At 38.8% G+C, this 23,346-nt stretch overlaps 1 protein-coding gene across 3 annotated transcripts in view; it reads left to right on the top strand.

The window, feature by feature from the left end:
- The window catches only part of mllt3 (myeloid/lymphoid or mixed-lineage leukemia; translocated to, 3), a 159,584-nt gene that overhangs the window by 97,566 nt on the left and 38,672 nt on the right, over positions 1-23,346 (top strand). For all 3 annotated transcript variants that reach the window (XM_012963056.3, XM_012963053.3, NM_001016914.2), the window contains 4 exon segments: positions 4,062-4,144; positions 4,632-4,775; positions 11,976-12,098; positions 12,711-13,313. In XM_012963056.3, coding sequence (XP_012818510.1) covers positions 4,062-4,144; positions 4,632-4,775; positions 11,976-12,098; positions 12,711-13,313 — 953 coding nt within the window.

Below are 23,346 nucleotides of genomic sequence, written 5' to 3'. Positions count from 1 at the left end.
ATGTTTCCTATCCTTATATTTGTCCAAGCCCATATTTATGTTAGCTAGTCTGATGCACCACTAGTTGTTTTACTTAGAGTATCCCAGACTTGAATTTGTAGAATCCAGCTTATTTCCATTAATACTGTACATCTATTGGGAGTACATGAAGCTGTTATCAACCTCAACGTACTGTTTAAATAATAAATATAAGATGTGAGTTTTATGGGGACTGTATCCTGTTCATATTGATTTTAGTTGACAGGTTTTTTTTCTGTGAATGCAAAATACAGTAGCTACAATATTTGCTGTAATTTTGGTGTACAAATAAATTGTTTATTCTGTTTTGAGTTTGTTACCTTGGAAGCTGCATTCATTAAACGGGTTTGTGATTTTACTTATTCATTCATCTTTCTAAAAGGTTGTATTGAGTAAACTAAAGCTGAAAAAGTCAACAGCAGCTAGAGTGTTAAAGGAAAACAATAAACCAATGTACTTCTCTATAAAAATATATTGCATAAACAAGCTCATATGTAAAACCCTGCTTCACCTTAACAAACCATTTTTTTAAATTTAAAAAAATTATATATTTTATATTACAGGTATCGGACCCCTTACCTGAAAACCCATTATCCAGAAAGTTCTGAATTACGGAAAGGCCATCTCCCATAGACTCCATTTTAATTAAATAACTCACATATTTAAAAATGATTTCCTTTTTCTCTGTAATAACAAAACAGGACGTTTTACTTGATCCCAACTAAGACATAATTAATCCTTATTGAAGCCAAAACAATCCTTAATTACTGTTTAAATAATTTTATTAGCAGACTTAAAGGAACAGTAACACTAAAAAATAAAAATGTTTTAAAATAATTAAAATATATTGTACTGCTGCCCTGCACTGGTAAAAGTTGTGTGTTTGCTTCACAAAGACTACTGTAGTTAATAGAAATAGCTGTTCTGTAGCCATGGGGGCAGCCATTTAAATTGAAAAAAGGAGAAAAGGCACAGGTTACATAAGAAGATATCAGATAACTGTGTAGAATACAATGGGAATCTATGCTACTTATCTGTTATCTGCTTAGTAACCTGTGCCTTTTCTCCTTTTTTCAATTTAAATGGCTGCCCCCATGGCTACACAGCCAGGGTATTTATATAAACTGTAGTAGTGTTTATGAAGCAAACACACAACTTTTACCAGTGCAGGGCAATAGTACAAAATAAATTAATTATTTTTATACACTTTCATTTTTTGGTGTTACTGTTCCTTTAAGGTAGAAGATCCATATTACGGAAAGACCTCTTATCCAGGAAACCCCAGGTCCCGAGCATTCTGGATAATGGGTCCCATACCTGTATATATATATTGTTTATTCATTGTGCAATAGTATTTTTCAAAGCAAATGTGCATGATTCACAAATGAATGTGCCCAAGTGGACATAACAATCTTTAGTCCATAAAATATTGTTATACACTATGCAACTCCCTGCTATTATTAAATCATAAAAAGATATACAAACAGTGCACATTAGTATGTAATGTCCAATTCTAGAATAACAGCAAGCGGTCTTTGTTTTCTCTGCAATTCCCTGCACTGGATCATATACTTTTTTTGCACATTGATACATGATCAGGTACAGGGAGTTGCAGGTAAAACAAAGCTGCAGCTGTTGTTCTGCAACAGTATATGATCAGGTGCAGGGAGTTGCAGGGAATACAAAGCTGCAGATGTTCTGGAACAGTATATGACCATGTACAAGGAGTTGCAGGGAATACAAAGCTGCAGATGTTCTGGAACAGTATATGACCATGTACAAGGAGTTGCAGGGAATACAAAGCTGCAGATGTTCTGGAACAGTATATGACCATGTACAAGGAGTTGCAGGGAATACCAAGCTGCAGATGTTCTGGAACAGTATATGACCATGTACAAGGAGTTGCAGGGAATACCAAGCTGCAGATGTTCTGGAACAGTATATGACCATGTACAAGGAGTTGCAGGGAATACAAAGCTGCAGATGTTCTGGAACAGTATATGACCATGTACAAGGAGTTGCAGGGAATACAAAGCTGCAGATGTTCTGGAACAGTATATGACCATGTATAAGGAGTTGCAGGGAATACAAAGCTGCAGATGTTCTGGAACAGTATATGACCATGTATAAGGAGTTGCAGGGAATACAAAGCTGCAGATGTTCTGGAACAGTATATGACCATGTACAAGGAGTTGCAGGGAATACACAGCTGCAGCTGCTGTTCTGGAACAGTATACAGTATGATCAGGTGCAGGGAATACAAAGCTGCAAAAGGGGTGGTTAGACCACAGTTTTCAAGCAATTATGTACATATTTAAACCCAAAGGGTTTTTATTAAAATAAAAGCAATTATTTCCGTTTTACATTATTTTACATGGTTTAGTGCATTGTAAGAATTTATGGTGTATGTCCCCTTTAAGAATTAAGGGCCTCCTCCTGGGATCATAGGATTCACAAACAAGCCAAGGCACACATACATGCTAGGCCACATCACCCACTTAATGGACAGAGTTCTGCCTTTTGCTTCCACGCTACTTCCTGTTACAGTTAGAGCTGCATTATTTCTGTTCATGTGATCTCTGAGGGAGCACACAGCCCATCACTAAATGGTGGATCAAGGGAAAGGATGTGAAAGGGCAATATTTCATGATATATATATTCCAGTTTGGTGAGATTCTTTAATAGGTCACTTAACATGACCCCCAGGACCCCCCCACTACTGCTTCCCGTCTACCCCACCAAATAAATTGCGTGACAATATCGTTGGATAATAATGGCCACAGCTTTATTGAACATTACAGACATTAACCATTACATAACCATTACATAACCGTTTATTAACCTGTAAAACAAGATACCTGTTTAGAACATAACCATAACATTGCCATGTAAATGAACGACATGTATTGAACATCCCTAACCAGAGCCCCTGTCAGTCTGCCCTTCCATAACATATCCCACTATCCTCCAGCCGCCCAAGGCCCTGGCTCGGAGGGTACTCCCACAAATCCAGGCTCCGCAAGCCACCAATTAAAGGAAGAGGCCCCTTTACCTCAATCCCACCATCCCCTTCCTGAACTACTGAACTATATATAGCAGGAGTAGTTCAGGACTTTTAATTATCTTAACATTAACTAACGCCTTTATAACAGTTTTTCAGAAAATAGATCCCATACCTGTATATATTATTATTAATATAATAGTAGACACTAGAGCAGATTAAGAGAGGGCATAGACTGAAAATTTGTAAGCTCTTGTGAGCAGGGCCCTTTGATCCCTTATTCTGTAACCCTTGTTTGTTAATTTATTGTTTATTAAATCCCCTGTGATGTATAGCACTAGTTAAGTTTCTGGTGGCATGTAAAGAAATCATGATAATAATTATGATAAAAGAGACTGGAACCAGAACTCTAGGTGCCCAGGTTCCTCCTTCCTCTCTACCAGACTCAGCTTTGTGTATGCTATTTGACCCAATGCAAAGGGTAGTGCCCATTGGATGGTTTCCCCCTATAAAACCCAGATCATTTTTAATGTAAGTTTCATGAGTAGATTGAAAATAATAATAAAAAAAAAAAACAACAACAAAACACAATTACAAGAGTATTGTAGAAATGATACCTATATTGGCTAACAATAAAAATACATTGCAAGCTTTCGGAGCTCTAAGGCCCCTTCATCAGGCAAAATACAAATGAGAACTGAAATGGCACAACATTTATAGGAATTCACATGCTAGTGATCATTTGTAGTAGCTGAAGCTTATCAAAAAGTGTCACAAATTAGGATAAACACAAAAGGAAAATCCACCCCTGCGCTGGAATCAGCCTTCTTTCTTACCTGCACCCAGAACCATTGTCTGTCCTAAAGATGCCGCCCAAACCGGCCTGTGGCTCCTCCTCTATTATAGGTCCTTCCCGCCTATGATGGTGGTACAGGCAAAATATTGCTATTATGATTTATATTTGGCAAAAACAAATTGAAACTGTACTAGAGTTTTAAGGCTGTTGCTGTCTTATTAATGTTATTTTTCATCTTGGTTTCAGTGTGTAAAGACCCACCATACAAAGTTGAAGAATCCGGATATGCTGGTTTTATTTTGCCAATAGAGGTCTACTTTAAAAATAAGGTAAGTCAATTATGATAAAATAACGAGTGACTAGTCTTCCATCTTTCCTTTTTTACAATTTACATATGCAATGCACACATTTGTGTAAAATTCTGTATTAAAAATTTTTCAACATTCTTTTGCCCAAGCTTTTAGTCGCTTGCCATTGCCGTCTGCTCCACTTTAGTGTCGAAGAACTGATTTTGCCTGCAGTGACAAAATTTGCTGTGGGGTAAAAAACAGTGCTTTGCCACTTTGCATTAGTGACCAAGGCCCAGCACCACACCAACAGGCCCCACAAATTTCTCCCTACCCACACCCTTCACCGCTTGCTCACATTCTCACCCCTTCCCCACTGACCACTTGCTTGCTCTTTCACCTCCGTCTGCTAGTTGCTAGCTCACTGTAAGATAGCTCCTTTAATATATAATAATAAAGCCTAATTTTTAGTTACAGATGTCAAAATATGTGGGTGCTCCTGTTAATTCCATACCTGTTCTTATTTTAGGAGGAGCCTAAGAAAGTCCGTTTTGATTATGACTTATTCCTGCACCTTGAAGGGCACCCACCTGTGAACCATCTTCGCTGTGAAAAACTTACCTTTAATAACCCTACTGAAGAGTTCCGTAGAAAACTGCTAAAGGCCGGAGGAGTAAGTAACCCTATTACTTCCAAATAAATCATCAAGGGGGTTGATATTGTCTGTGTATTATAACTTTAAACTAAGAAGGCCACTTAAAGGGGTGGTTCACCTTTAAGTTAACTTTTAGTATGTTATAGAATGCCCTATTCCTAGCAACTTTGCAATTGGTTTTCATCATTTATTTTTTTTTTTTTTTTATAACTTTTGAATTATTTGCTTTTCTCATCTGCATTTTTCCCATTTTCAAATGGGGGTCACTGACCCTGGCAGCCAAAAACTTTTGCTCTGTGAGGCTATAATTTATTATTGTTATTGTAACTTTTTCTTACTAATCTTTCTATGCAGTCCCTTTTCAATTCATATTCTCATCTCTGCTTTAAACCACTGCCAGGTTGCCAGGGTTAAATAAGACCCTAATATTACTGGTGATGTTGCCCAGGGCAACCAATCAGCAATTAGATTTCAACCGTTAGCAGCCAATCAGATGCTTTGCATTGGTTTTCTATGAGCAATATCACCAGTAATGTTTCACTCAACTTTTTACACAGCATGATAAATATACCCCTTACTGAAGGGTAACAGAAGGCATAAATGAATGGTGAGACAATAAGAACATTAAAGTACAAAGCTACAGTGAGCAGTGAAACATTCATTGAGGTGTACAATGTCTAGCAATGTGGGGGCCCCCCTATAATATTGATGGAATAGCGGCTGCTGGTGATATGTATTACAGATTCAGCTTATGATAAGTATCATCATATGCACATTGCTGACTTTATAACAAGTTCATTAGTAACAAGTAACAATGATGTAGAACTCCTTTACTCCATTAGATGGGAGCAGTGTAACTGCAACACACAGAATTGTATTAACATTGGCACAGCAAGATATTTATTTGAACCCTATGGAAATAGGATATTCCTATTATAGAAGTCCTTTACTCTATTAAAGGAGAGTAGTACAACTGCAACACATTACATTCTATCAATATGGCACAGCAAGATGTTCATTTTAACCCATGGAAACAGGGCATTCCTACTATAGGATTAATATATCGCACTCTTTACAAGATCAAGTGTAAAGAGTTATCTTTACTGGAAACACAAGGATGGCCCTGCTTACCTTTCAACATTGATATAACATTGTATAGGCTTTATAATATGTCTGTCTAACAATCACACAGTTTGGATGCCTGTGCATTGTGCTATTTTGTGTGGTGATTTGTATAATTGCAGACTAAAAGATCTCAGGGTTTTAAATGATTTTAATGTTCTTAGTGTTGGCATGGTGACAAATAAATATTGCCTTTTATTATATTAATTATATAACTATTGTGATTTTGATCCTGGGTTAATACCCCTCAATACTAATTTTGTGTGCTTTCTAAAGTACAAAGGACAGTGGATGATGTAGTTCAACAGCAGCTGAAGAGCAGCAGGATTGGCATCCATGATTTATCTAGTATTTCATCCTCACATGGCGCCCCAGACTTGCCTTTGGTTCGCCTTTTTGTAACTCCAAACTATTTTGAACTATTTTTGCCACTTCAGCCTATATAGAATAAAATGACAGAAGTTAGGGGTATATTATATAACCTGTTATTTTACAAAATAAAGATGATGTCAAAGGATATGACTCCCTGCAGTTTTAATTGTTGACACAAGATGACACCTGATGAATACTTAATTAAAAGAAATGAAGTGTGCCATAGGGCATCTCATATACCAAAATATTGCTAGCAAGAAAAGGACATCATATTTCCTGTAGTTCTCCCTCTGAAAATAGCAGCAGTAAAAAAGGCTGTTGTTTCAGTGACTTGAGTCTTTATTTAGGCTTTAGTTTAGTTCTGTCTATGCGCACTGCTTGGGTTATTAGTGCTAGTATCATTCTACCTACCTACCCTCCTTAACGGCCGTAAAATGTCAATGTAAATTTGTTGAACTGGAATAAATGTTGCTTTTAGAGCAGAAATAATGCAGTGTTCCAAATGACAAACTCAGTGTCCATTGTTTGAAAAGAGACAGGTGAGCAAACAAAAGCAATTTCCTTCAAACAAAAGTGCCAGTCCAAAGTACACAGAGCCAATGCATTTTCCATTAAAGGTTAATGCTATGTTGCTTAGAAGATATAAGCTGTTCTCGATAAATAAATCACCTTGTATGCTCACAGCCTTTATTGCTAATTTAAACCACATTTCAACATTTTAAGCACATGATTATTAGACATAGTAGACAGTCTGATATATTGGGTGGGTGGCCAGCCAAACCAGGCCTAAGATGACAAAGGATATATAGGAACTGGAACTATAGAACTTACTAAGGAGTTCCATAACCAAATAAAGGCACAAGGCCATCGACTGCTTTTAAACAAATGAAATTTCAAGTTAAAACATTATGGGGCTCATTTATTATTGCTTGGGACGCAAGTGCAAAACACTAAAAGGCGTATGTACAGGCCTTTCTGCAGTTTGCAGCCCCTGGTGCTCCCTAATCTGTGTCCAAATGACTTGCAAGCTAGGGGACTTTCAAGAGGTTAGCCACTGGCCACCACCCATCCTCTCCGAAAGCAGTTCTGCCAGAGGCGCACAACACCACAGAGTGAGATGCAGCACCACAGGGCAAAGTAAATAAAACAGGGCACTTGGTGACACTCATGGGTGTGTTTATATTATAGCAGCTCTTCAACTTGTCTGAGCTTTAAGGACATAGGGGGTATTTTCTAATTCTTAGAGTGAATTCTGCAGTGACATTAGTGTTATATCATGTGTACCATATAATGTGTTATGCTACTGCTTTTTCTGCATTCAGTTCTCTTTGTGTTTCATTTTTGCTTACAACATATTTTGCAGAAGTCATTTCCCTTGCAAAGTGTATTCTTATTATGAAGGATGCTAAAATATTTCCATTGTGGTTTCATCTCTTAATGTTCTTGCTCTCAATCCCTGTTTATTTTCTTAAGGTTACACGGTAATCAAAGTAATAATTTTGTGTGGCTGACATACAAAAAACCATCTTATTCACAGAGTCATATTTTCCTACAATTTAATAGCATTGTCCTGGTGATTACCGGCTAGCAATTGGAGAATCAATCTTTTTTTAATTAAGGATGAGTCAGTAAACCCAATAAAAATTGCATACTTTGTGGGATTTCTTTCTTCGGCTCCTTCTTCAGTCCTAATTTGAAAATAGTCTAAACAAATATGGATTGAAGAAGTAAAAAGTGTTAGAACCAGCAGTGCTGTAGAAATTATTGTATCCTGGCTTTCCTTTAACCCTTTCCCAACCAGGTGCATAGATCTTGCCTTTCCCCGTGTTGGCATCACATACAGTAGCTTGCAAAAGTATTCGGCCCCCTTGAACTTTTCCACATTTTGTCACATTACAGCCACAAACATGAATCAATTTTATTGGAATTCCACGTGAAAGACCAATACAAAGTGGTGTACACGTGAGAAGTGGAACGAAAATCATACATGATTCCAAACATTTTTTACAAATAAATAACTGCAAAGTGGGGTGTGCGTAATTATTCAGCCCCCTTTGGTCTGAGTGCGGTCAGTTGCCCATAGACATTGCCTGATGAGTGCTAATGACTAAATAGAGTGCACCTGTGTGTAATCTAATGTCAGTACAAATACAGCTGCTCTGTGACGGCCTCAGAGGTTGTCTAAGAGAATATTGGGAGCAACAACACCATGAAGTCCAAAGAACACACCAGACAGGTCAGGGATAAAGTTATTGAGAAATTTAAAGCAGGCTTACAAAAAGATTTCCAAAGCCTTGAACATCCCACGGAGCACTGTTCAAGCGATCATTCAGAAATGGAAGGAGTATGGCACAACTGTAAACCTACCAAGACAAGGCCGTCCCCCTAAACTCACAGGCCAAACAAGGAGAGCGCTGATCAGAAATGCAGCCAAGAGGCCCATGGTGACTCTGGACGAGCTGCAGAGATCTACAGCTCAGGTGGGGGAATCTGTCCATAGGACAACTATTAGTCGTGCACTGCACAAAGTTGGCCTTTATGGAAGAGTGGCAAGAAGAAAGCCATTGTTAACAGAAAACCATAAGAAGGTGTTCTGGTCAGATGAGACCAAAATGGAACTTTTTGGCCAAAATGCAAAGCGCTATGTGTGGCGGAAAACTACCACTGCACATCACTCTGAACACACCATCCCCACTGTCAAATATGGTGGTGGCAGCATCATGCTCTGGGGGTGCTTCTCTTCAGCAGGGACAGGGAAGCTGGTCAGAGTTGATGGGAAGATGGATGGAGCCAAATACAGGGCAATCTTGGAAGAAAACCTCTTGGAGTCTGCAAAAGACTTGAGACTGGGACGGAGGTTCACCTTCCAGCAGGACAACGACCCTAAACATAAAGCCAGGGCAACAATGGAATGGTTTAAAACAAAACATATCCATGTGTTAGAATGGCCCAGTCAAAGTTCAGATCTAAATCCAATAGAGAATCTGTGGTACGATCTGAAAACTGCTGTTCACAAACGCTGTCCATCTAATCTGACTGAGCTGGAGCTGTTTTGCAAAGAAGAATGGGCAAGGATTTCAGTCTCTAGATGTGCAAAGCTGGTAGAGACATACCCTAATAGACTGGCAGCTGTAATTGCAGCAAAAGGTGGTTCTACAAAGTATTTTTAAACATTGTAAAAAATGTTTGGAATCATGTATGATTTTCGTTCCACTTCCCACGTGTACACCACTTTGTATTGGTCTTTCACATGGAATTCCAATAAAATTGATTCATGTTTGTGGCTGTAATGTGACAAAATGGGGAAAAGTTCAAGGGGGCCAAATACTTTTGCAAGCCACTGTAGATTCCTGCATTGTAAAATCTACTGCAGTGGCAGTCAGGCACTTAACCTTTGGTACCATAATGTAATGGAAGTATAACATAGTAGTGCATGGACTGCATTGCCTTGTTCTGTTTAAGCTTCACTCCTCTTTCTCTTTATTTATCAAGCTGAACAGCAGATGAGTGTTCAAGCAGGAAAGGTGGATACATATTTGTATGGTCACATTCATTTCATTCTTCCATTAATTTGGGCTGACAGCCCAAACAATCAGATTACGGGCATTAAAGAGTAGCTGCTTTTTACATAGTGCACTGGCAGATGAAGTGTTGCAAACTGGATAGATCATCTGTAGTCTGACAGGATGTTCTTTTTAAAACTCAAATGTTAATACTTGGTATCTAAAAGCTTGTAAGTTCAAGTACATGTCAATAGGAGTTTTTGAAAATTTTAGAAAAACCCCCCAGCCTGTCATACATGCACAATCATCATTCAGTGTGGGCAAATCAACCAAACTGCATGTATAGCCACGTTTGGTTACCCACTGTATTACTGTTCTTGGTTTTGTCTTTCACTTACTGAAGAATGCACTTAATAATGGGCCTCTCATTCAGACAATGGTGCCAAATTACCATATAACCCTTTGGCTAATGTCATATTTTTTCTGTAGTCAGAAGACAATTTACAAAACCAAAAAACTCTCAAATGCACATTTGTGTGCATGTGAGCAGGGACAAATGGATGGCATCCATATCACTGACAGCAAGCACTGTCAGAATTGGGTGTTTTTGTGTCATTTTCTGTGCAATGTGACCTTATCCTAGCGGATATATAGTAATTTACACCATTGTGTGAAAGGTGCATTATAAAGTGCATTTATCTTTAAAGAAAGCTAGCATTTTGTTTAAATATCACTAAAAGTTATATAAATACAGCTGTGTATAAACAAGCCAAAATCCATTTTAAATGGCACTTCAACACTCAAAAAGGCTCATTCACAAATCCAATTGTAGTGTGGAAAGTGCAAAAGAAGGCCCATTTTTTGCACTTTGTATGCTGCTCTTGCTCTTTGTAACAAATAATCCCAGGCGTCTGTGCTCCATTTCAGCTTCTTCCACTAATACAACGCTCAGTGCTCTATTTGTGAAGGACATGTGGGGGCGTCTAGTACAGAACGAAGGGCGCGCTGTTGCACTTGCCCCACCCCATGGTAAAGAATAATCCCTTAAATGTGCAGTTAAAACAATATCTGCCATAATGTATGCTGAGTAATTCGTGCTACATATAATTTATGTGTTAAAAATAAAGGATTCAGATGACTGCAAGAATATTATATACATAAAACTTAAGCATTTCTGTACGAGAACCAGGTAATTAAAATAAGATCATTTTAGCAGACCCATCTTGATCACTGCATGATTGTAAAACAGTACAATTTCGGATGCAATTTGCCATAATTTTACCCACTGTTCCAGCATTGTTTCAGCCACACATGGATCTGCGCCAGCAACAATTGTGCTTGATGCACCAGATGCAAGCTGCAGTCTGAATTGCTGTAGTGATTGTGTCATTCACAGTACATCACTCGCCATTAAAGTTATGTTTGTGCATTTGAGAGGTAATATCTATTGACAGCCCACAGTGGGATCCCTGTAAGTACTACCATTTTCAAGGTGGTGGTCGCTCCAAGGTTCACATGTGTCATCTGCATACTTACAATGTGCTTTACCAGAACTTACTATACAGACACAAGGCACTTAGGGCCACTATAAACGCAAGGGCCATGCTTGCATCTAAGTACCTTGAGTGAACAGCGTTAATATACAAAACAATTATCAATTGTCTATTTTAACGTGATTGTCTATTTTATCTGTGATCGTAAAATATGAGAGTTATCTACTGTCTTTACATTTTTGCTTCTCAGACATATACATGAGGCTTCTATAACCTGGACTCCACCATTAGTGTCTGTGGAGGAGATGTGGGTGAGACAGGCAGTAGTAAAGCAGTATGGCAGGTCCAAACTTATGTTACTTGCAGATATGTAAAGTATTCTTTTAGTTTCATCCTTATGCTATTCTGTATATTTTTGAGTAAATGAAGACACAATACAATTCTTCATTTAATTTGTTTAAAGGACACCCAACGCTTAAAAAACTGTCATCCTTAGTTTTTGATTTCCTAGTGATTAAAAATGTTTTTGCTGTATAGCAGCCTGAACCTTTTTTGCTCAGTTTAGGATGTGAAGTCAGAGGGTTTATATAGTAGAATGCAGACAGCAACCCCCTTCCAGCATGTCTGAGTAGGTCTTTTGATGGTACTGTGATGCATTAAAAAAAAAAAAATACAAATGTCAGTAACTTGTTAATCCTGACCAAGAATTTTCTTTTCCTTTGTTGCAGATTATGGTTACATCAGAGGGATCTTCTTTTTCTTCGGGAACCAGCCTACATCTTCCCAGCCTTCCCTGTAACTCATTGTCATTTTCAGATGTAAAAAAGAGCAAATCATCTCATGGATCCAAGGTAAGCGTTAAGGAAAAATATACCATATTTATAAAGAGGGCTCATATCCAGGTTATTTTCCTGCAAATATTAAAGGGGTAATTCAGCGTTAAATTAACTTTAGGTATGTTATAGAATGTGAATAGGCCTCTCCTATTCACATTCTCACGCCAAGGGTGTTTAACAATATTTTACTTGCTGGTCTCTTTTTAAGAACCTATTGGTGCCGTGTTTAAATTGTAAGGTAAGACATGCCCTTCTTCAAATGTATCTGCAACCATGTGGGTTCCTCTTGGCTGATTTTTATCCTCCAAAGCATACATAAAGCTTTCAGATGACTAGGGGCCAAAGGCTGTAGTACAATTTAGGCCAGGGGCTATGGGAGGGTTTTAGATGTTTTGAAGCCAGATGGATGAATGCCAGCTAAACGTTTGCTGGAAAACACTGCAGAATATAATTGTGGTTAAGGGGAATCCAGAGTCCATTGCTTGCCTGTGATCAGAGCAAGACCTCAAGAAACTAGTCAATGAATGCACACCTCAATGTCAATGTGACAGACTAGTGGTACACTGTACCATGAAAGCTTGGATGGAGGCTATTTCCTGCAATGACAGTTTTTTTTTTCTTAAACAGGACCCAAATAAACTTGTTAGTATAAACAACAGCAGTAACAGCATTAGCTTGTCCAAACCCCACAAGTCTTCAAAGGAGCACAAAGAAAAATCATCAAAATACTCAAAAGAGCATAGAAGTGCCTTCAAAGAACCGTCCAGGGAACATAATAAATCTTCCAAAGAATCCTCAAAAAAACCCAAAGAAAACAAACCACTGAAAGAAGAAAAAATAGTCCCTAAAATGGCCTTTAAGGAACCTAAACCCATGTCAAAAGAGCCAAGGTGTGAGAACAATAATATCCTTACTGTATCCACTGGACATCAACAAGAAAAGAAACTCTCTAGCAAGCGGCCTCCACATTTGGACTCTGAGGACCCATTTGCCAGGAAACGAAAAAAAAGCAACTCTGAGTCATCAGTTAAAAGTTTTTCTAATTCCTCACTCCTTATATTGTCATCTTCTGACAAAAAGCCACTAAGGGACAAATCTGTGCATAAAATTGGGAAGGTAAAGATTGAAAGTGAAGTCATGGACAAGAAAAAGCTATCGCTACCCCCATTTGAAGACATTGTAGATCCAAATGACACAGACATGGAGGATAACATGTCATCCAAATCAGAGGTACTTATCATTTTTTATTATGATTTTTTCAATTCTAATTTAATGCAGGTATCCGTTATCCAGAAATCTGTTGATGATTTTCTTTCTCTGAGTTATGGGAGGCAGAATAATCTTATTGGGTTTATTTAATGCTTAAATGATAGTAGAATTAAGTTATTGAGATCCAAATTACGAAAAGACCCCTTATCAAGAATGCTCGAGACCTGGGGTTTTCCGGATAACAGGTTCTGCTGTAGCTGCTACCATTGCTCATGATACTTTTCTGTTGAGCAAGAAGTTTTCACCCTACTAAGCCTTAACTTCACCCCTTTGTAATAATAAGACAGTACGTTGTACTTAATACCTGCTAAGATATAATTAATCCTTATTGGAGGCAAAAAAAAACCTATTGGGTTTAATTAGTGTTTAAATGGTTTTGTAGTACACTTAAGGTATGAAGATTCAAATTACGTAGATTCCTTATCCGGAAAACCCTAGGTTATAATATATTTTATAATGTGGTATTCTACATGAAAAGGGTAAGATTTGTAATGTTAAACTATTTCTTTAAAGTGCTGTGTGGTAGTGTCTTCCTTGGGTCTGTTTCCTTATGGTCTGTATACAAACAGGTTACACGAAAATAGTAACATTTTGTATCTGCATCACTAATTTGTTTTCATAAATGCTGAGAAATATTAGCAATTTGACTATGCGATTTTGTTATGGCAGCTGATTTCTAGCCTTCTATCATCATCTTCATGACAGCTATATAATGCTTGTAATTTTCCAACATGGTTTTTTTTTTTTTGTGGAGATCAGGAAAGGACAAAATATACCCATGGGATGTGCCGTTACTCCAGCTACTCCTTTCTTGAAGGAGAATTATACTCCCTGGGTGCAAAAAGCCCCCTTAACTATCACTGGCTAAACCCCCCTCACCTCTCCCTTATCGCATTGTTTTTATGTTTAATCTCTGTCCCTATCGCTAACCGCTAGCTAGAAATCCAGAGAAGCACAGCCAGGTACCACACCAACATCTTCTTACCAACTGAAGACTCTTCGGGTATCCCTGCTGATATGAACCTGCTTGCACATGCGCAATTGGAGGTAGCAGAAAATCCGCTTCAATTGCACACAAGCAGGTTAGGTGTCTGATGAGACCTGAAGAATCTTCAGTCAGTAAGAAGATGTCGACTCTTTGCTTCCAAAACTTGCCTCCAAGCAATATAAAAATAGGCACCTACTTTGAGCCCACTGGGAGCAACATCAAAAGTGGTGGTGAGCAACATGTTGCTCATTAGCCACTGGTTGGGGATCACTGATATAGAGAATGGTTCATGCAGGAGATTTGGCGTAATAATGGGAAACTGCCTTCTTTCTTATATTCCTTTTGATTATGCCATATTGCAGCATTGTATAGGATCTTGCATGTAATAGTCATTTTTTGGTGATTTGTTGCCTGTTGGACCAGCGACCTCCTGCAGTAAAAAAAAATTACAGCATGGAAGATTGCCCTTAGGCTGATTAGATGAGACATGTTTGAAATGTCTGCTTAAAGCTTTTCTTGAATAGGCTTTAATTTTTCTGTATTGTTGACTAAGTTAAAAATGAACAATTACAGGGCATATTATTGACAGGTAAAAAGACAATATTAAATCTCACAAATACTTTTTTCATTGAATACTTTTATTCATGAATAATCTTGTCGCTAATTTGCCGCAAGTGTGATTCTACTCTGTATATAGTGATAAATATCAGGGCAATAAAGTGAATAGTTAGAAAAATATAATCTTTTAACTACATCTTAAAGTTCGGTTTCCTATTTAAAGGGATGACTTTGTAGGGTTAAAGGGATTATATCATGATTTGTGTGGTGTACTTTTTATTTCTAATTTACAGCTGTCAGGGAGCTGCTATCTTGCTACCTTCCCATTGTTCTGTTGATCGGCTGCTGGGGGGTAAAGGGAAGAGGGGGTGAAATCACTCCAACTTACAGCTTAGCAGTAAAGAGTGACTGAAGTGTCTCCGAGCACAAGTCACATGGCTGTGGCACCCTGAGAAATGAAGAATATGTGAAATTTCAAAATTAAATATAAAAGGATCTGTTTGCGGTTTTAATAAAACGATTTCACAACAGGATTCTGCTGGAAAAGCGCTGATGTGTTTTGAAAAAAGCATGTTTTCCCATGACAGTATTCCTTCTTCCATTCTTTTAATGATCTACCTATTGAGTCAAATGGCTTATGGTGCCAGTATATAACACGTAATGAGTGTGGTTAAACTAACTAATCCTTGCTGTTCCCTAGTGATGTTCCGTAAGTAATTGGAGATAACTATTTTGACTGAATCATTGCCCACTAAGGGCAAGGTAATTGCAACACAGTCTCCCTTACTAATTATTCTGTGTTTTGTATAATGATATCCATTCACGTTCACAACAAGATTTTCTCAAGAGGCTTCTGAAATATGTGTATAGCTTTATAGTCCACGCTCTCCCACTGATCTATCGAAGGGATTGCAAGTTGCAACAGGCTCCTAACTGTTCCCTATTTGCCTGCAGATACAAAATGTGTTAGGGCTAGGGTTGGCACCTTTTCTAAAAAAAAAAAAAACTGGTCTGCCTATATCTTTTCTCCCTTATTTTCTCAATAAGATTGCCGTCAAGCATCCTTTTTTTGGACCAGGATAGCATTATATTTGCACCTAGGGGGAAAAAGGCAGATCACCATCAAGCTAGATTCAAACCAGCACCATCAAGATTGCCATTAACCTTTACAGTCCTTTCCTCTACCACTGAGCTATTAAGGGGATCACCAGTTACAGGTGTCTCAGACCGGCTCCTTACTGTGCCCTATTTGCCTATGAAGCAGCAGATTGGGACAAACTACAAACAGCAAGACATCCCCTAGCCATGACTTAGCTGAGCTAAGGCAGTGCTGCCCTGCAATTTTATTTGCATGCTGTCAGTGCAGCCTCACAACATGCAGTAAGTAGAGGTAATAAATGACTCCTACCTGTAGTTGGGGAATGATGGAGCTGCAACATGCAGCTATAATTGCAAAAATCCAAAAAGTAGGAAAAAAGCTTCAGCAGATTTACTGCAAACCATTTATTGTGGGTAGTGGTAACATGCAGCTATAATTTATACAGGTGCAGTGGCCAGCTCCATGTTGGTTTGAAGTCAAAACTCTGTGAAGTCAAGTTCTCCCATAGGCTTTGTGCATGTGGCCATTACTGTTCTGAAGCAGGAAAGAACTTTCTTCAAACTGTTGCCATAAAGTAGGCAGCATGGAATTGTCAAAAATGTCATTGTGCATTGGTGCCTTAAATGAGAAATATACCCCCTGGGCTATAAAAGCCTCCATTAATTAGCACTGCCTTGACCCCTCTCACCTCTCCCTTATCACATAGTTTCTAACTTTTAAAACTGTCCCTATCGCTAAGCTAAAAGAGCAGAGTAGCGCAGCTGCGTACCTGGTCGTCATCTTCCACGCAAGTGAACAGTCTTCGGGTCTCTCCCCCGACACGAACCCTGCTTGCGCATGTGCAGGTGTGGTAAATCTGCTTAAACTGTGCATGCGCAAGCAGGGTCCGTGTCAATGGTGAGACCCCAAGACTGATCACTTTTGGCCAGGTATGCAGCTGACAAAGTTAGAAACTATGGAATAAGGGAGAGGTGAGGGGGGGTCAAGGCATTGCTAGTAAAGGGGGCTTTTATAGTATAGTTCTCCTTTCAGGTTAAAACCTGAAATGGAACCAGGCTCTTTTTGGTGAGCTTTTACCAGCTGCATTATGCAGGCAGGTAGTGTTCTTCTGGCACAAATGTATTTATTCTGACCACAGCGCATGGGTTTAAAATGTGTGCACAAAAGAATTATTTTGCATCCATAACTAAAAAGGAATTAGAGGGAACATTGGTGCCTAACATAAATTACCTGAGACCTCTGGGCTGGTGTTCCTTCTTCCTAGTTCTTCTTTACTTTCCAGGCTATGTGCGCATGTGCAGTAGAGTAAAAAGCTGAACTTCAAAGCAAAGAGCTGGCTGTTTCTCTCATCCCTGCATGCACACCCAGCTGAAGGGCTTACCTAACATTTAGAGAAATTCAAGGCATATTAGAGAGGGGGGCGGTGGCAGTGGAATCTCACACACTTATAAAAACAGCCCGATCACTACTGTATAGTCAGTAATACAGGGGGTCCTTTTCCTCCTGGATGACAAAAAAGTTTAAAATTACCGTATATACTCGAGTATAAGCCGAGTTTTTCAGCACGAAAAATGTGCTCAAAAACTCAGCCTCGGCTTATACTCGAGTATATACGGCTGACCGTACCGCTCCCCATACTGCTCCCGCTGCATCTTCTCTGTCCGCCAGGTCAATTCTGGGGGACCAGGTCAATTCACAGACGGGGGGCGCATGAGCACATTCGGCACGCTCTGATGCTGCTGACACTGACGCGATCTGACACTGCTGACATTCGCGCCGGTAAAGCTCGTTGGAGTGTGGCTGTTCGCGTGTGTGACCAAATGGAATCTCCAGCCGGCATGACCTCGCTTCCCATCAAGCAGCTAAATCAATAATATTTGGCGCGCTCTGACACTGCGCCGCGCCAATGTCAGCAGTGTCAGAGCGCGTCAGTGTCAGCAGTGTCAGAGCGCGCCGAATGTGCGTGTGAGTTACTGGCGTTCGTGCGCCCCGTCCGTGAATTGACCCGGTCCCCCCTTGGAGCAGTATGGGGATTGGAACGGGGAGCAGTACTGCCCATGGATATTAAAGCCCTCGATGGCCGGCTCTACATTCTGCCTCCTCCCACCGCATCCAACTCAGCGCCTGCAATCAAAGTGCATTATGGAATAAGATCCCATACGACTTAGGGTATCAGGTGGCTAAATATTAGACATATACATAATGGCTTATTTTTGAAGGCAGAGCTTATCTCAGAACATTTTGATTCAAATGCTTCTTGTGGCTTGGATAACATTTTCAGAATAGCTATGTTTCCCTATAAATGTGTCCTAATGTGGGCAAGACTCCAGCATCCACAGATATTCTAGCTGGTGAGTAATGACACTGATTTCATCTTCTTGTACTTTAATATGAATCCTGTGGCATAAAAAGTCTTATTCATGGGGTGAAACTGTAAAGAATGTTGGATGGGGTTGGAGCACAACAACTGTCATGGACAGGGCCACCATCAGGGGGGCACAGGGGGGACAGCACTGGGAGCTTAGAGGGAGGATGCAGAGACGGACGGCAGACTGAAGGGAGGCCAAACTGGCATTCATTAATAAATATATATTTGTATATGTTTTCTCCCAGCAGTGCAGTGTAGTAAGACATTTATTTGTAAATGACATAATGAAAAAGGACATACCTTTCCCACCCTAGGCTTATACTCGAGTCAATAAGTTTTTCCAGTTTTCTTAGGTAAAATTAGGTACCTCGGCTTATATTCGGATCGGCTTATACTCGAGTATATACGGTAATAAAATTATTTCTACTGCCAGCACATTCAGTCTACTCTCCATACATATGCCAATGATCATATAGTTAGTCACTGTCGCAATTGTTAGGTAACTTAAATTCTTGTTCCTGTGGGACATAGCGTTTTGTATGTTTTTGCTCTAATGCTAGTTGATGCATTATGTATTACCTGTTGCATTTTTTAGACTGAAGTCCCAAGAATTTCCCTTGGTTGCCTACTCTACAGTTATTCAATCAGTGACAATGGTAGTGTTTTCAGGCATTTTGCATTTAACTGTAAAGCTGAACGTTTAGTTGCAGCAGTTGCTTTTTTTCTGCCCTAATTGTGTGATAATTGGTATGCATGTGGGGAGTAGATTGTTTGGCACTTGGTTGTTCCTTGTGCAAGGGCCTGCAAGCCTGTGGTAAGGCTGTTAGTAAATTTGGCATAAAATAAAAAAGGTGCCAAGCTACAGGTCTAGTAACCCCCAACAACCATTGAGCAGATATGGCTTGCTTGGCGAATTTTGTTGCTGTTTTTTACATGCATAATAAATAGGAATTTAGTAGTGTTGTGTCTAGTGTTGCTACCTGACTGGTATTTTACCGGCCTGGCCAGTAAAAACAATGCTTGATCCCAATGTTATTTATAGGGGGAGAAAATAGGAAGGCTGTTTTTTTCCAGAAAATGTGGCATCCCTGGTTGTGTCCAAGGCACAAACATTAGCTTTCTTGGAGCTGTGTTAACAATTGTAGAAGCTTGGTGAAAATCCAGCAAATTAACACATTTATCAGCTATCTAGAGAAAATCTCTGTTTACACGGGACAGAAGTCTTTCATTCTTAATAGTCCCCATAGACAGTATGTGGCAGCTTACAGCAGCATGTCTCATATTTGCCAGTATAGCCAGAAAGTCAGTCTGAGCCTTGGCATTCACCATTCTAGTAATACTCACAGACATGTTTTCTAGACTGAATCTGCATAAGCTTGTGTGTAACTATGGAATTTCCTTATAATGTTCTTATTTGTATACAGGATTTCATTTTATCACTCTTTTTATGTTATATCCGAGTTAGATTTCTTATACTTTCCCTGTATCCTATAAAACTGAGTGATTCTAAATTTCTTATTTAAAGTCTCAAAACACGTGTAACATATTTGTCTGATTATGTGTATATGACCAAGGTTTAGCCTATTAAATCTTTCACCACTTCTTCGCTCTTAAGTTGATCTACACCACAAACAGTGTGTTACAAAGAAACAGCATTACAATGTCCATGGTATGGGATTTTTTCAATGAATTAATAGGCACAAGCATTAAAGTCACTTTTTAAGGTGGCCCATTAGTACCTTTTTAAAGTTACCTATAAAACGCCACTTTACATCTGGCAAACAAGACCTATAAATTTGGCTTAGGATGAATGTGCAGAAACCTTCTGAAACCCTCAGTGGCCCTGTAAAACTTCCAGGAACGTATAAGCCTAAAATCCCACTGCTTTGCCAGGGCAGCAAGCCAAAATAAGATGCTATCAGATAACATTTTCTGTTTAAGGTTATAATCAGAACACAGTGCGAATCTTAATGGATGTGACGTCTTTCAATAAGCAGTAGATTCCTGCAATAAGCTTTCTGAGGTGTGGGGGAATAGGAAACACATTTTTTAATGGAAAATACCAGAAACATACATTTTGTTTGTAAAATCAAAGTTATGTAGAGTAACTTAGTTTGGAGTTCAGAAAATATTTTAAGTGGCAACTTTTCTTCCTCCTAAACTAAAACAAGCTCATACATGGCATTGTGGCACATGGCATGGGATTGTGTTAAGGCCTTGCAGTAAATATTCATATTTTATGTTTTTAGAATACATTGGGGTTGTAGTGCGCCTTTGTGTGGCTATCATTTGGACTTACTGCTTTGTTTAAAACAACTTATTTTAATTTGCTCATTTCTTGGGTGTTTTAAAGGAAACCTATATTCTGTATGAGAGCTGAATTTGTTTTGGCACTCGTCTCTTAGAGTCAGTGCATTTCTGCAAGTAAAACTAAAAATGTATAACCAATGCAAACACTCATGCGATGGCAGAACTTGATTTATAGTGGTCAGACCCAAGGCTTTATTTATAGTCCATGTCGTGTGTGTGTGTGTAAAAAGTTTTTTTGTGTACAGTATGTATGTATGTATAGTATGTATGTATGTACACACCAGTATGTACACACTGTGTACTGGTGTGTACAGGATCTTTTTTGGTATCTGCATTGGTGCAAAAAGAAAAATCCTCTATTGAAAGAAATAAAGGATTTCAGTAAAGGATTATTTTATTTGTTCATATATTGCAATATACTTCAATCTGACCAACTACATCAAAGTCATCCCTGGTCTGGTCAGTCCTACACTCACTTTCATTTGATTCATTAGGAATTCTACTGCTTCTTTATACATTTAGAAAAAAATGACCTGCAACTTGCTTGCTTTCAAGGTTAAAACCCAATATCAAGTGCTTATGAGTATTGCTTGAAATCAAATGGAGATGCATATTGAAAATTGTTTAGAGAACGCCACCTGAATTGTATAGAGAAGACCACCTGAATAGTAGGTGTTTTATTCAGCCAGTGCTCTCATTAATGTCTCATTGAATTAGAAAGTAAGGCCCCTGACTAAGCTAGAGCGATTCCTTGAGTTTGCTGCTGCTCCTACAAAGGAGGACGGGAGGATATGAAGTGCAGTAGATTTGCATTGTGTTTTTTATTTGTGAGGCTGCAGTGTTGCATATGGTTATGTGAATTATAAGGGCTTAGTCCTGTCATCATTATGCCATGCAGGCAATGATGCTGTATGAAACATGCCATCAGATTTTTTATTTTTTATTTTATCTTTTACAACTGTTTAATAATTAAATACAATGTGGGTGATGTTTTTTTTCCATATATTATCCTGTCTATTGCTTTTCTACCTCTTTCGTGATGCACTTGGCTGCCTCATTAAGCACTGCTGAATAGGAGATTGCTTCTTCAGAAGCACTGCAATCCCTGTCTCTGGGACCTCTCCTCTCAATCTCGCTTTTTTACAAAGACATAGCTCCTTTTGGAAAAATGCTACCGTAAGCAATACGTGCACTGTATTTTAGCACCACATTATATTTATATTAATATACTAAGTTTATTCTAACATTAAAAAACACTGCTCATCTGTAATTGCCCTCATATTGAGCAAGGGTCTTCCCAATATGTGCAGCATGATTAGAAGTGGTTAAAGGGAGACGGACAAGCAGAGACCCATATTGTGCCACTATTCTTATATTCTATACATCTTATATTATCGTTTGTATAAACCTAACCAACAATGCTTTCAAACCTGTCTGGTCTATTCAATTACCATTAACTGTAATACAAGCATGTCTGTTCTGATGGTTCTTTGGACCCATATGTCTGAAAACCTTTTTGTGTCCAACAACAGTATTTGTATACATATGGCAGGTTATGGCTGTTTCGGTATTATGAATTTTATGTTTCATTAACCTGCCATGTTATTTCTCTATGCAGGGAGTATTACATACGCAGGCACCACAGTATGTATAATGCTTGTGTACTTGGTGCTAATAAAAACCCTTAGCTATTTCTGAGACAGTGTAGCTGGGAAATCGTAATTATTTGCATTGCTCCAAACCTGTGTACAAGCATTGTTTTGGGACTTTTTTTTACCTTTCAAGTGTGATTGATTCTGTTTCTATGCAGTTTCGGCATTGCAACTAGTGCCCATACTAAGTGATTTTTGACCATTCGGACAGGTATAATGTAATTTAAAGCCTACTACACACAGCCTCCAATCTTTTGGTGTAACAGACAGGGATACATAAGCCTTTATAATAAACAGTTTCTGATTTTAACTCTTTGCTCCAGGTTTTAAAAACTGAACACATAGGTATACAGATTTCAATGTTCTTGTGATTTCCATATTTCCACTTTCTCTGTGCCCTTTGTTTATTGAAAAGGGTCAATGAAACCCGATTTGCATTGCTATAACCATGCCAGCTTTGCATAAAGCATCACATATAATATATGTGTGACTTACTTTGCCCACTCTTATTGCAGTTCTACTTTATTGCAAAGGTCCATTGTCAAATGGTCTGTTAAATGATTTCCAGATGTTGGCAACTCTGGTGGCAGAAAGAAGAAAGGAGATTTTAGACTCCATAAATGGTGCCCCAATAGGCACAAATTGGCTTTTGAAGCATCACTAACTCTCTGTATCAGGTCAGTTAAGCCTGATTTACCCAGCTACTTGTTCACTTGCCAGCTCAGGAAGTCATATTGCAGACCCGGTACAAGCCAAACTTGTTATCTTTTACTCATAGATAAAGCATTACACTCACGGCTATAGTATAAAATATAGATAGGGCTGCTCAGAGTGATCACACCCCAATTTCTGGAGTCTTAAGAAAATCCTGGTTTAGTTTTATTTGAAGGTACTGTGAACTGTGAAAATTACATGTCTGAGAGCAGCATTTAATGTACATGTTGTGTTTTGGGCGACTTTACATGAGCCTCAGGCAAGCTGTAGTTCACAGTTTGGTGCATTTATGGGTCACTTACTAA

The sequence above is a fragment of the Xenopus tropicalis genome, chromosome 1 (genome assembly GCF_000004195.4).
Source record: "Xenopus tropicalis strain Nigerian chromosome 1, UCB_Xtro_10.0, whole genome shotgun sequence".
NCBI lineage: Eukaryota > Metazoa > Chordata > Amphibia > Anura > Pipidae > Xenopus > Xenopus tropicalis.
Note: the sequence above shows the minus strand (reverse complement) of the source record. Positions and strands in the feature narration are given on the sequence as shown.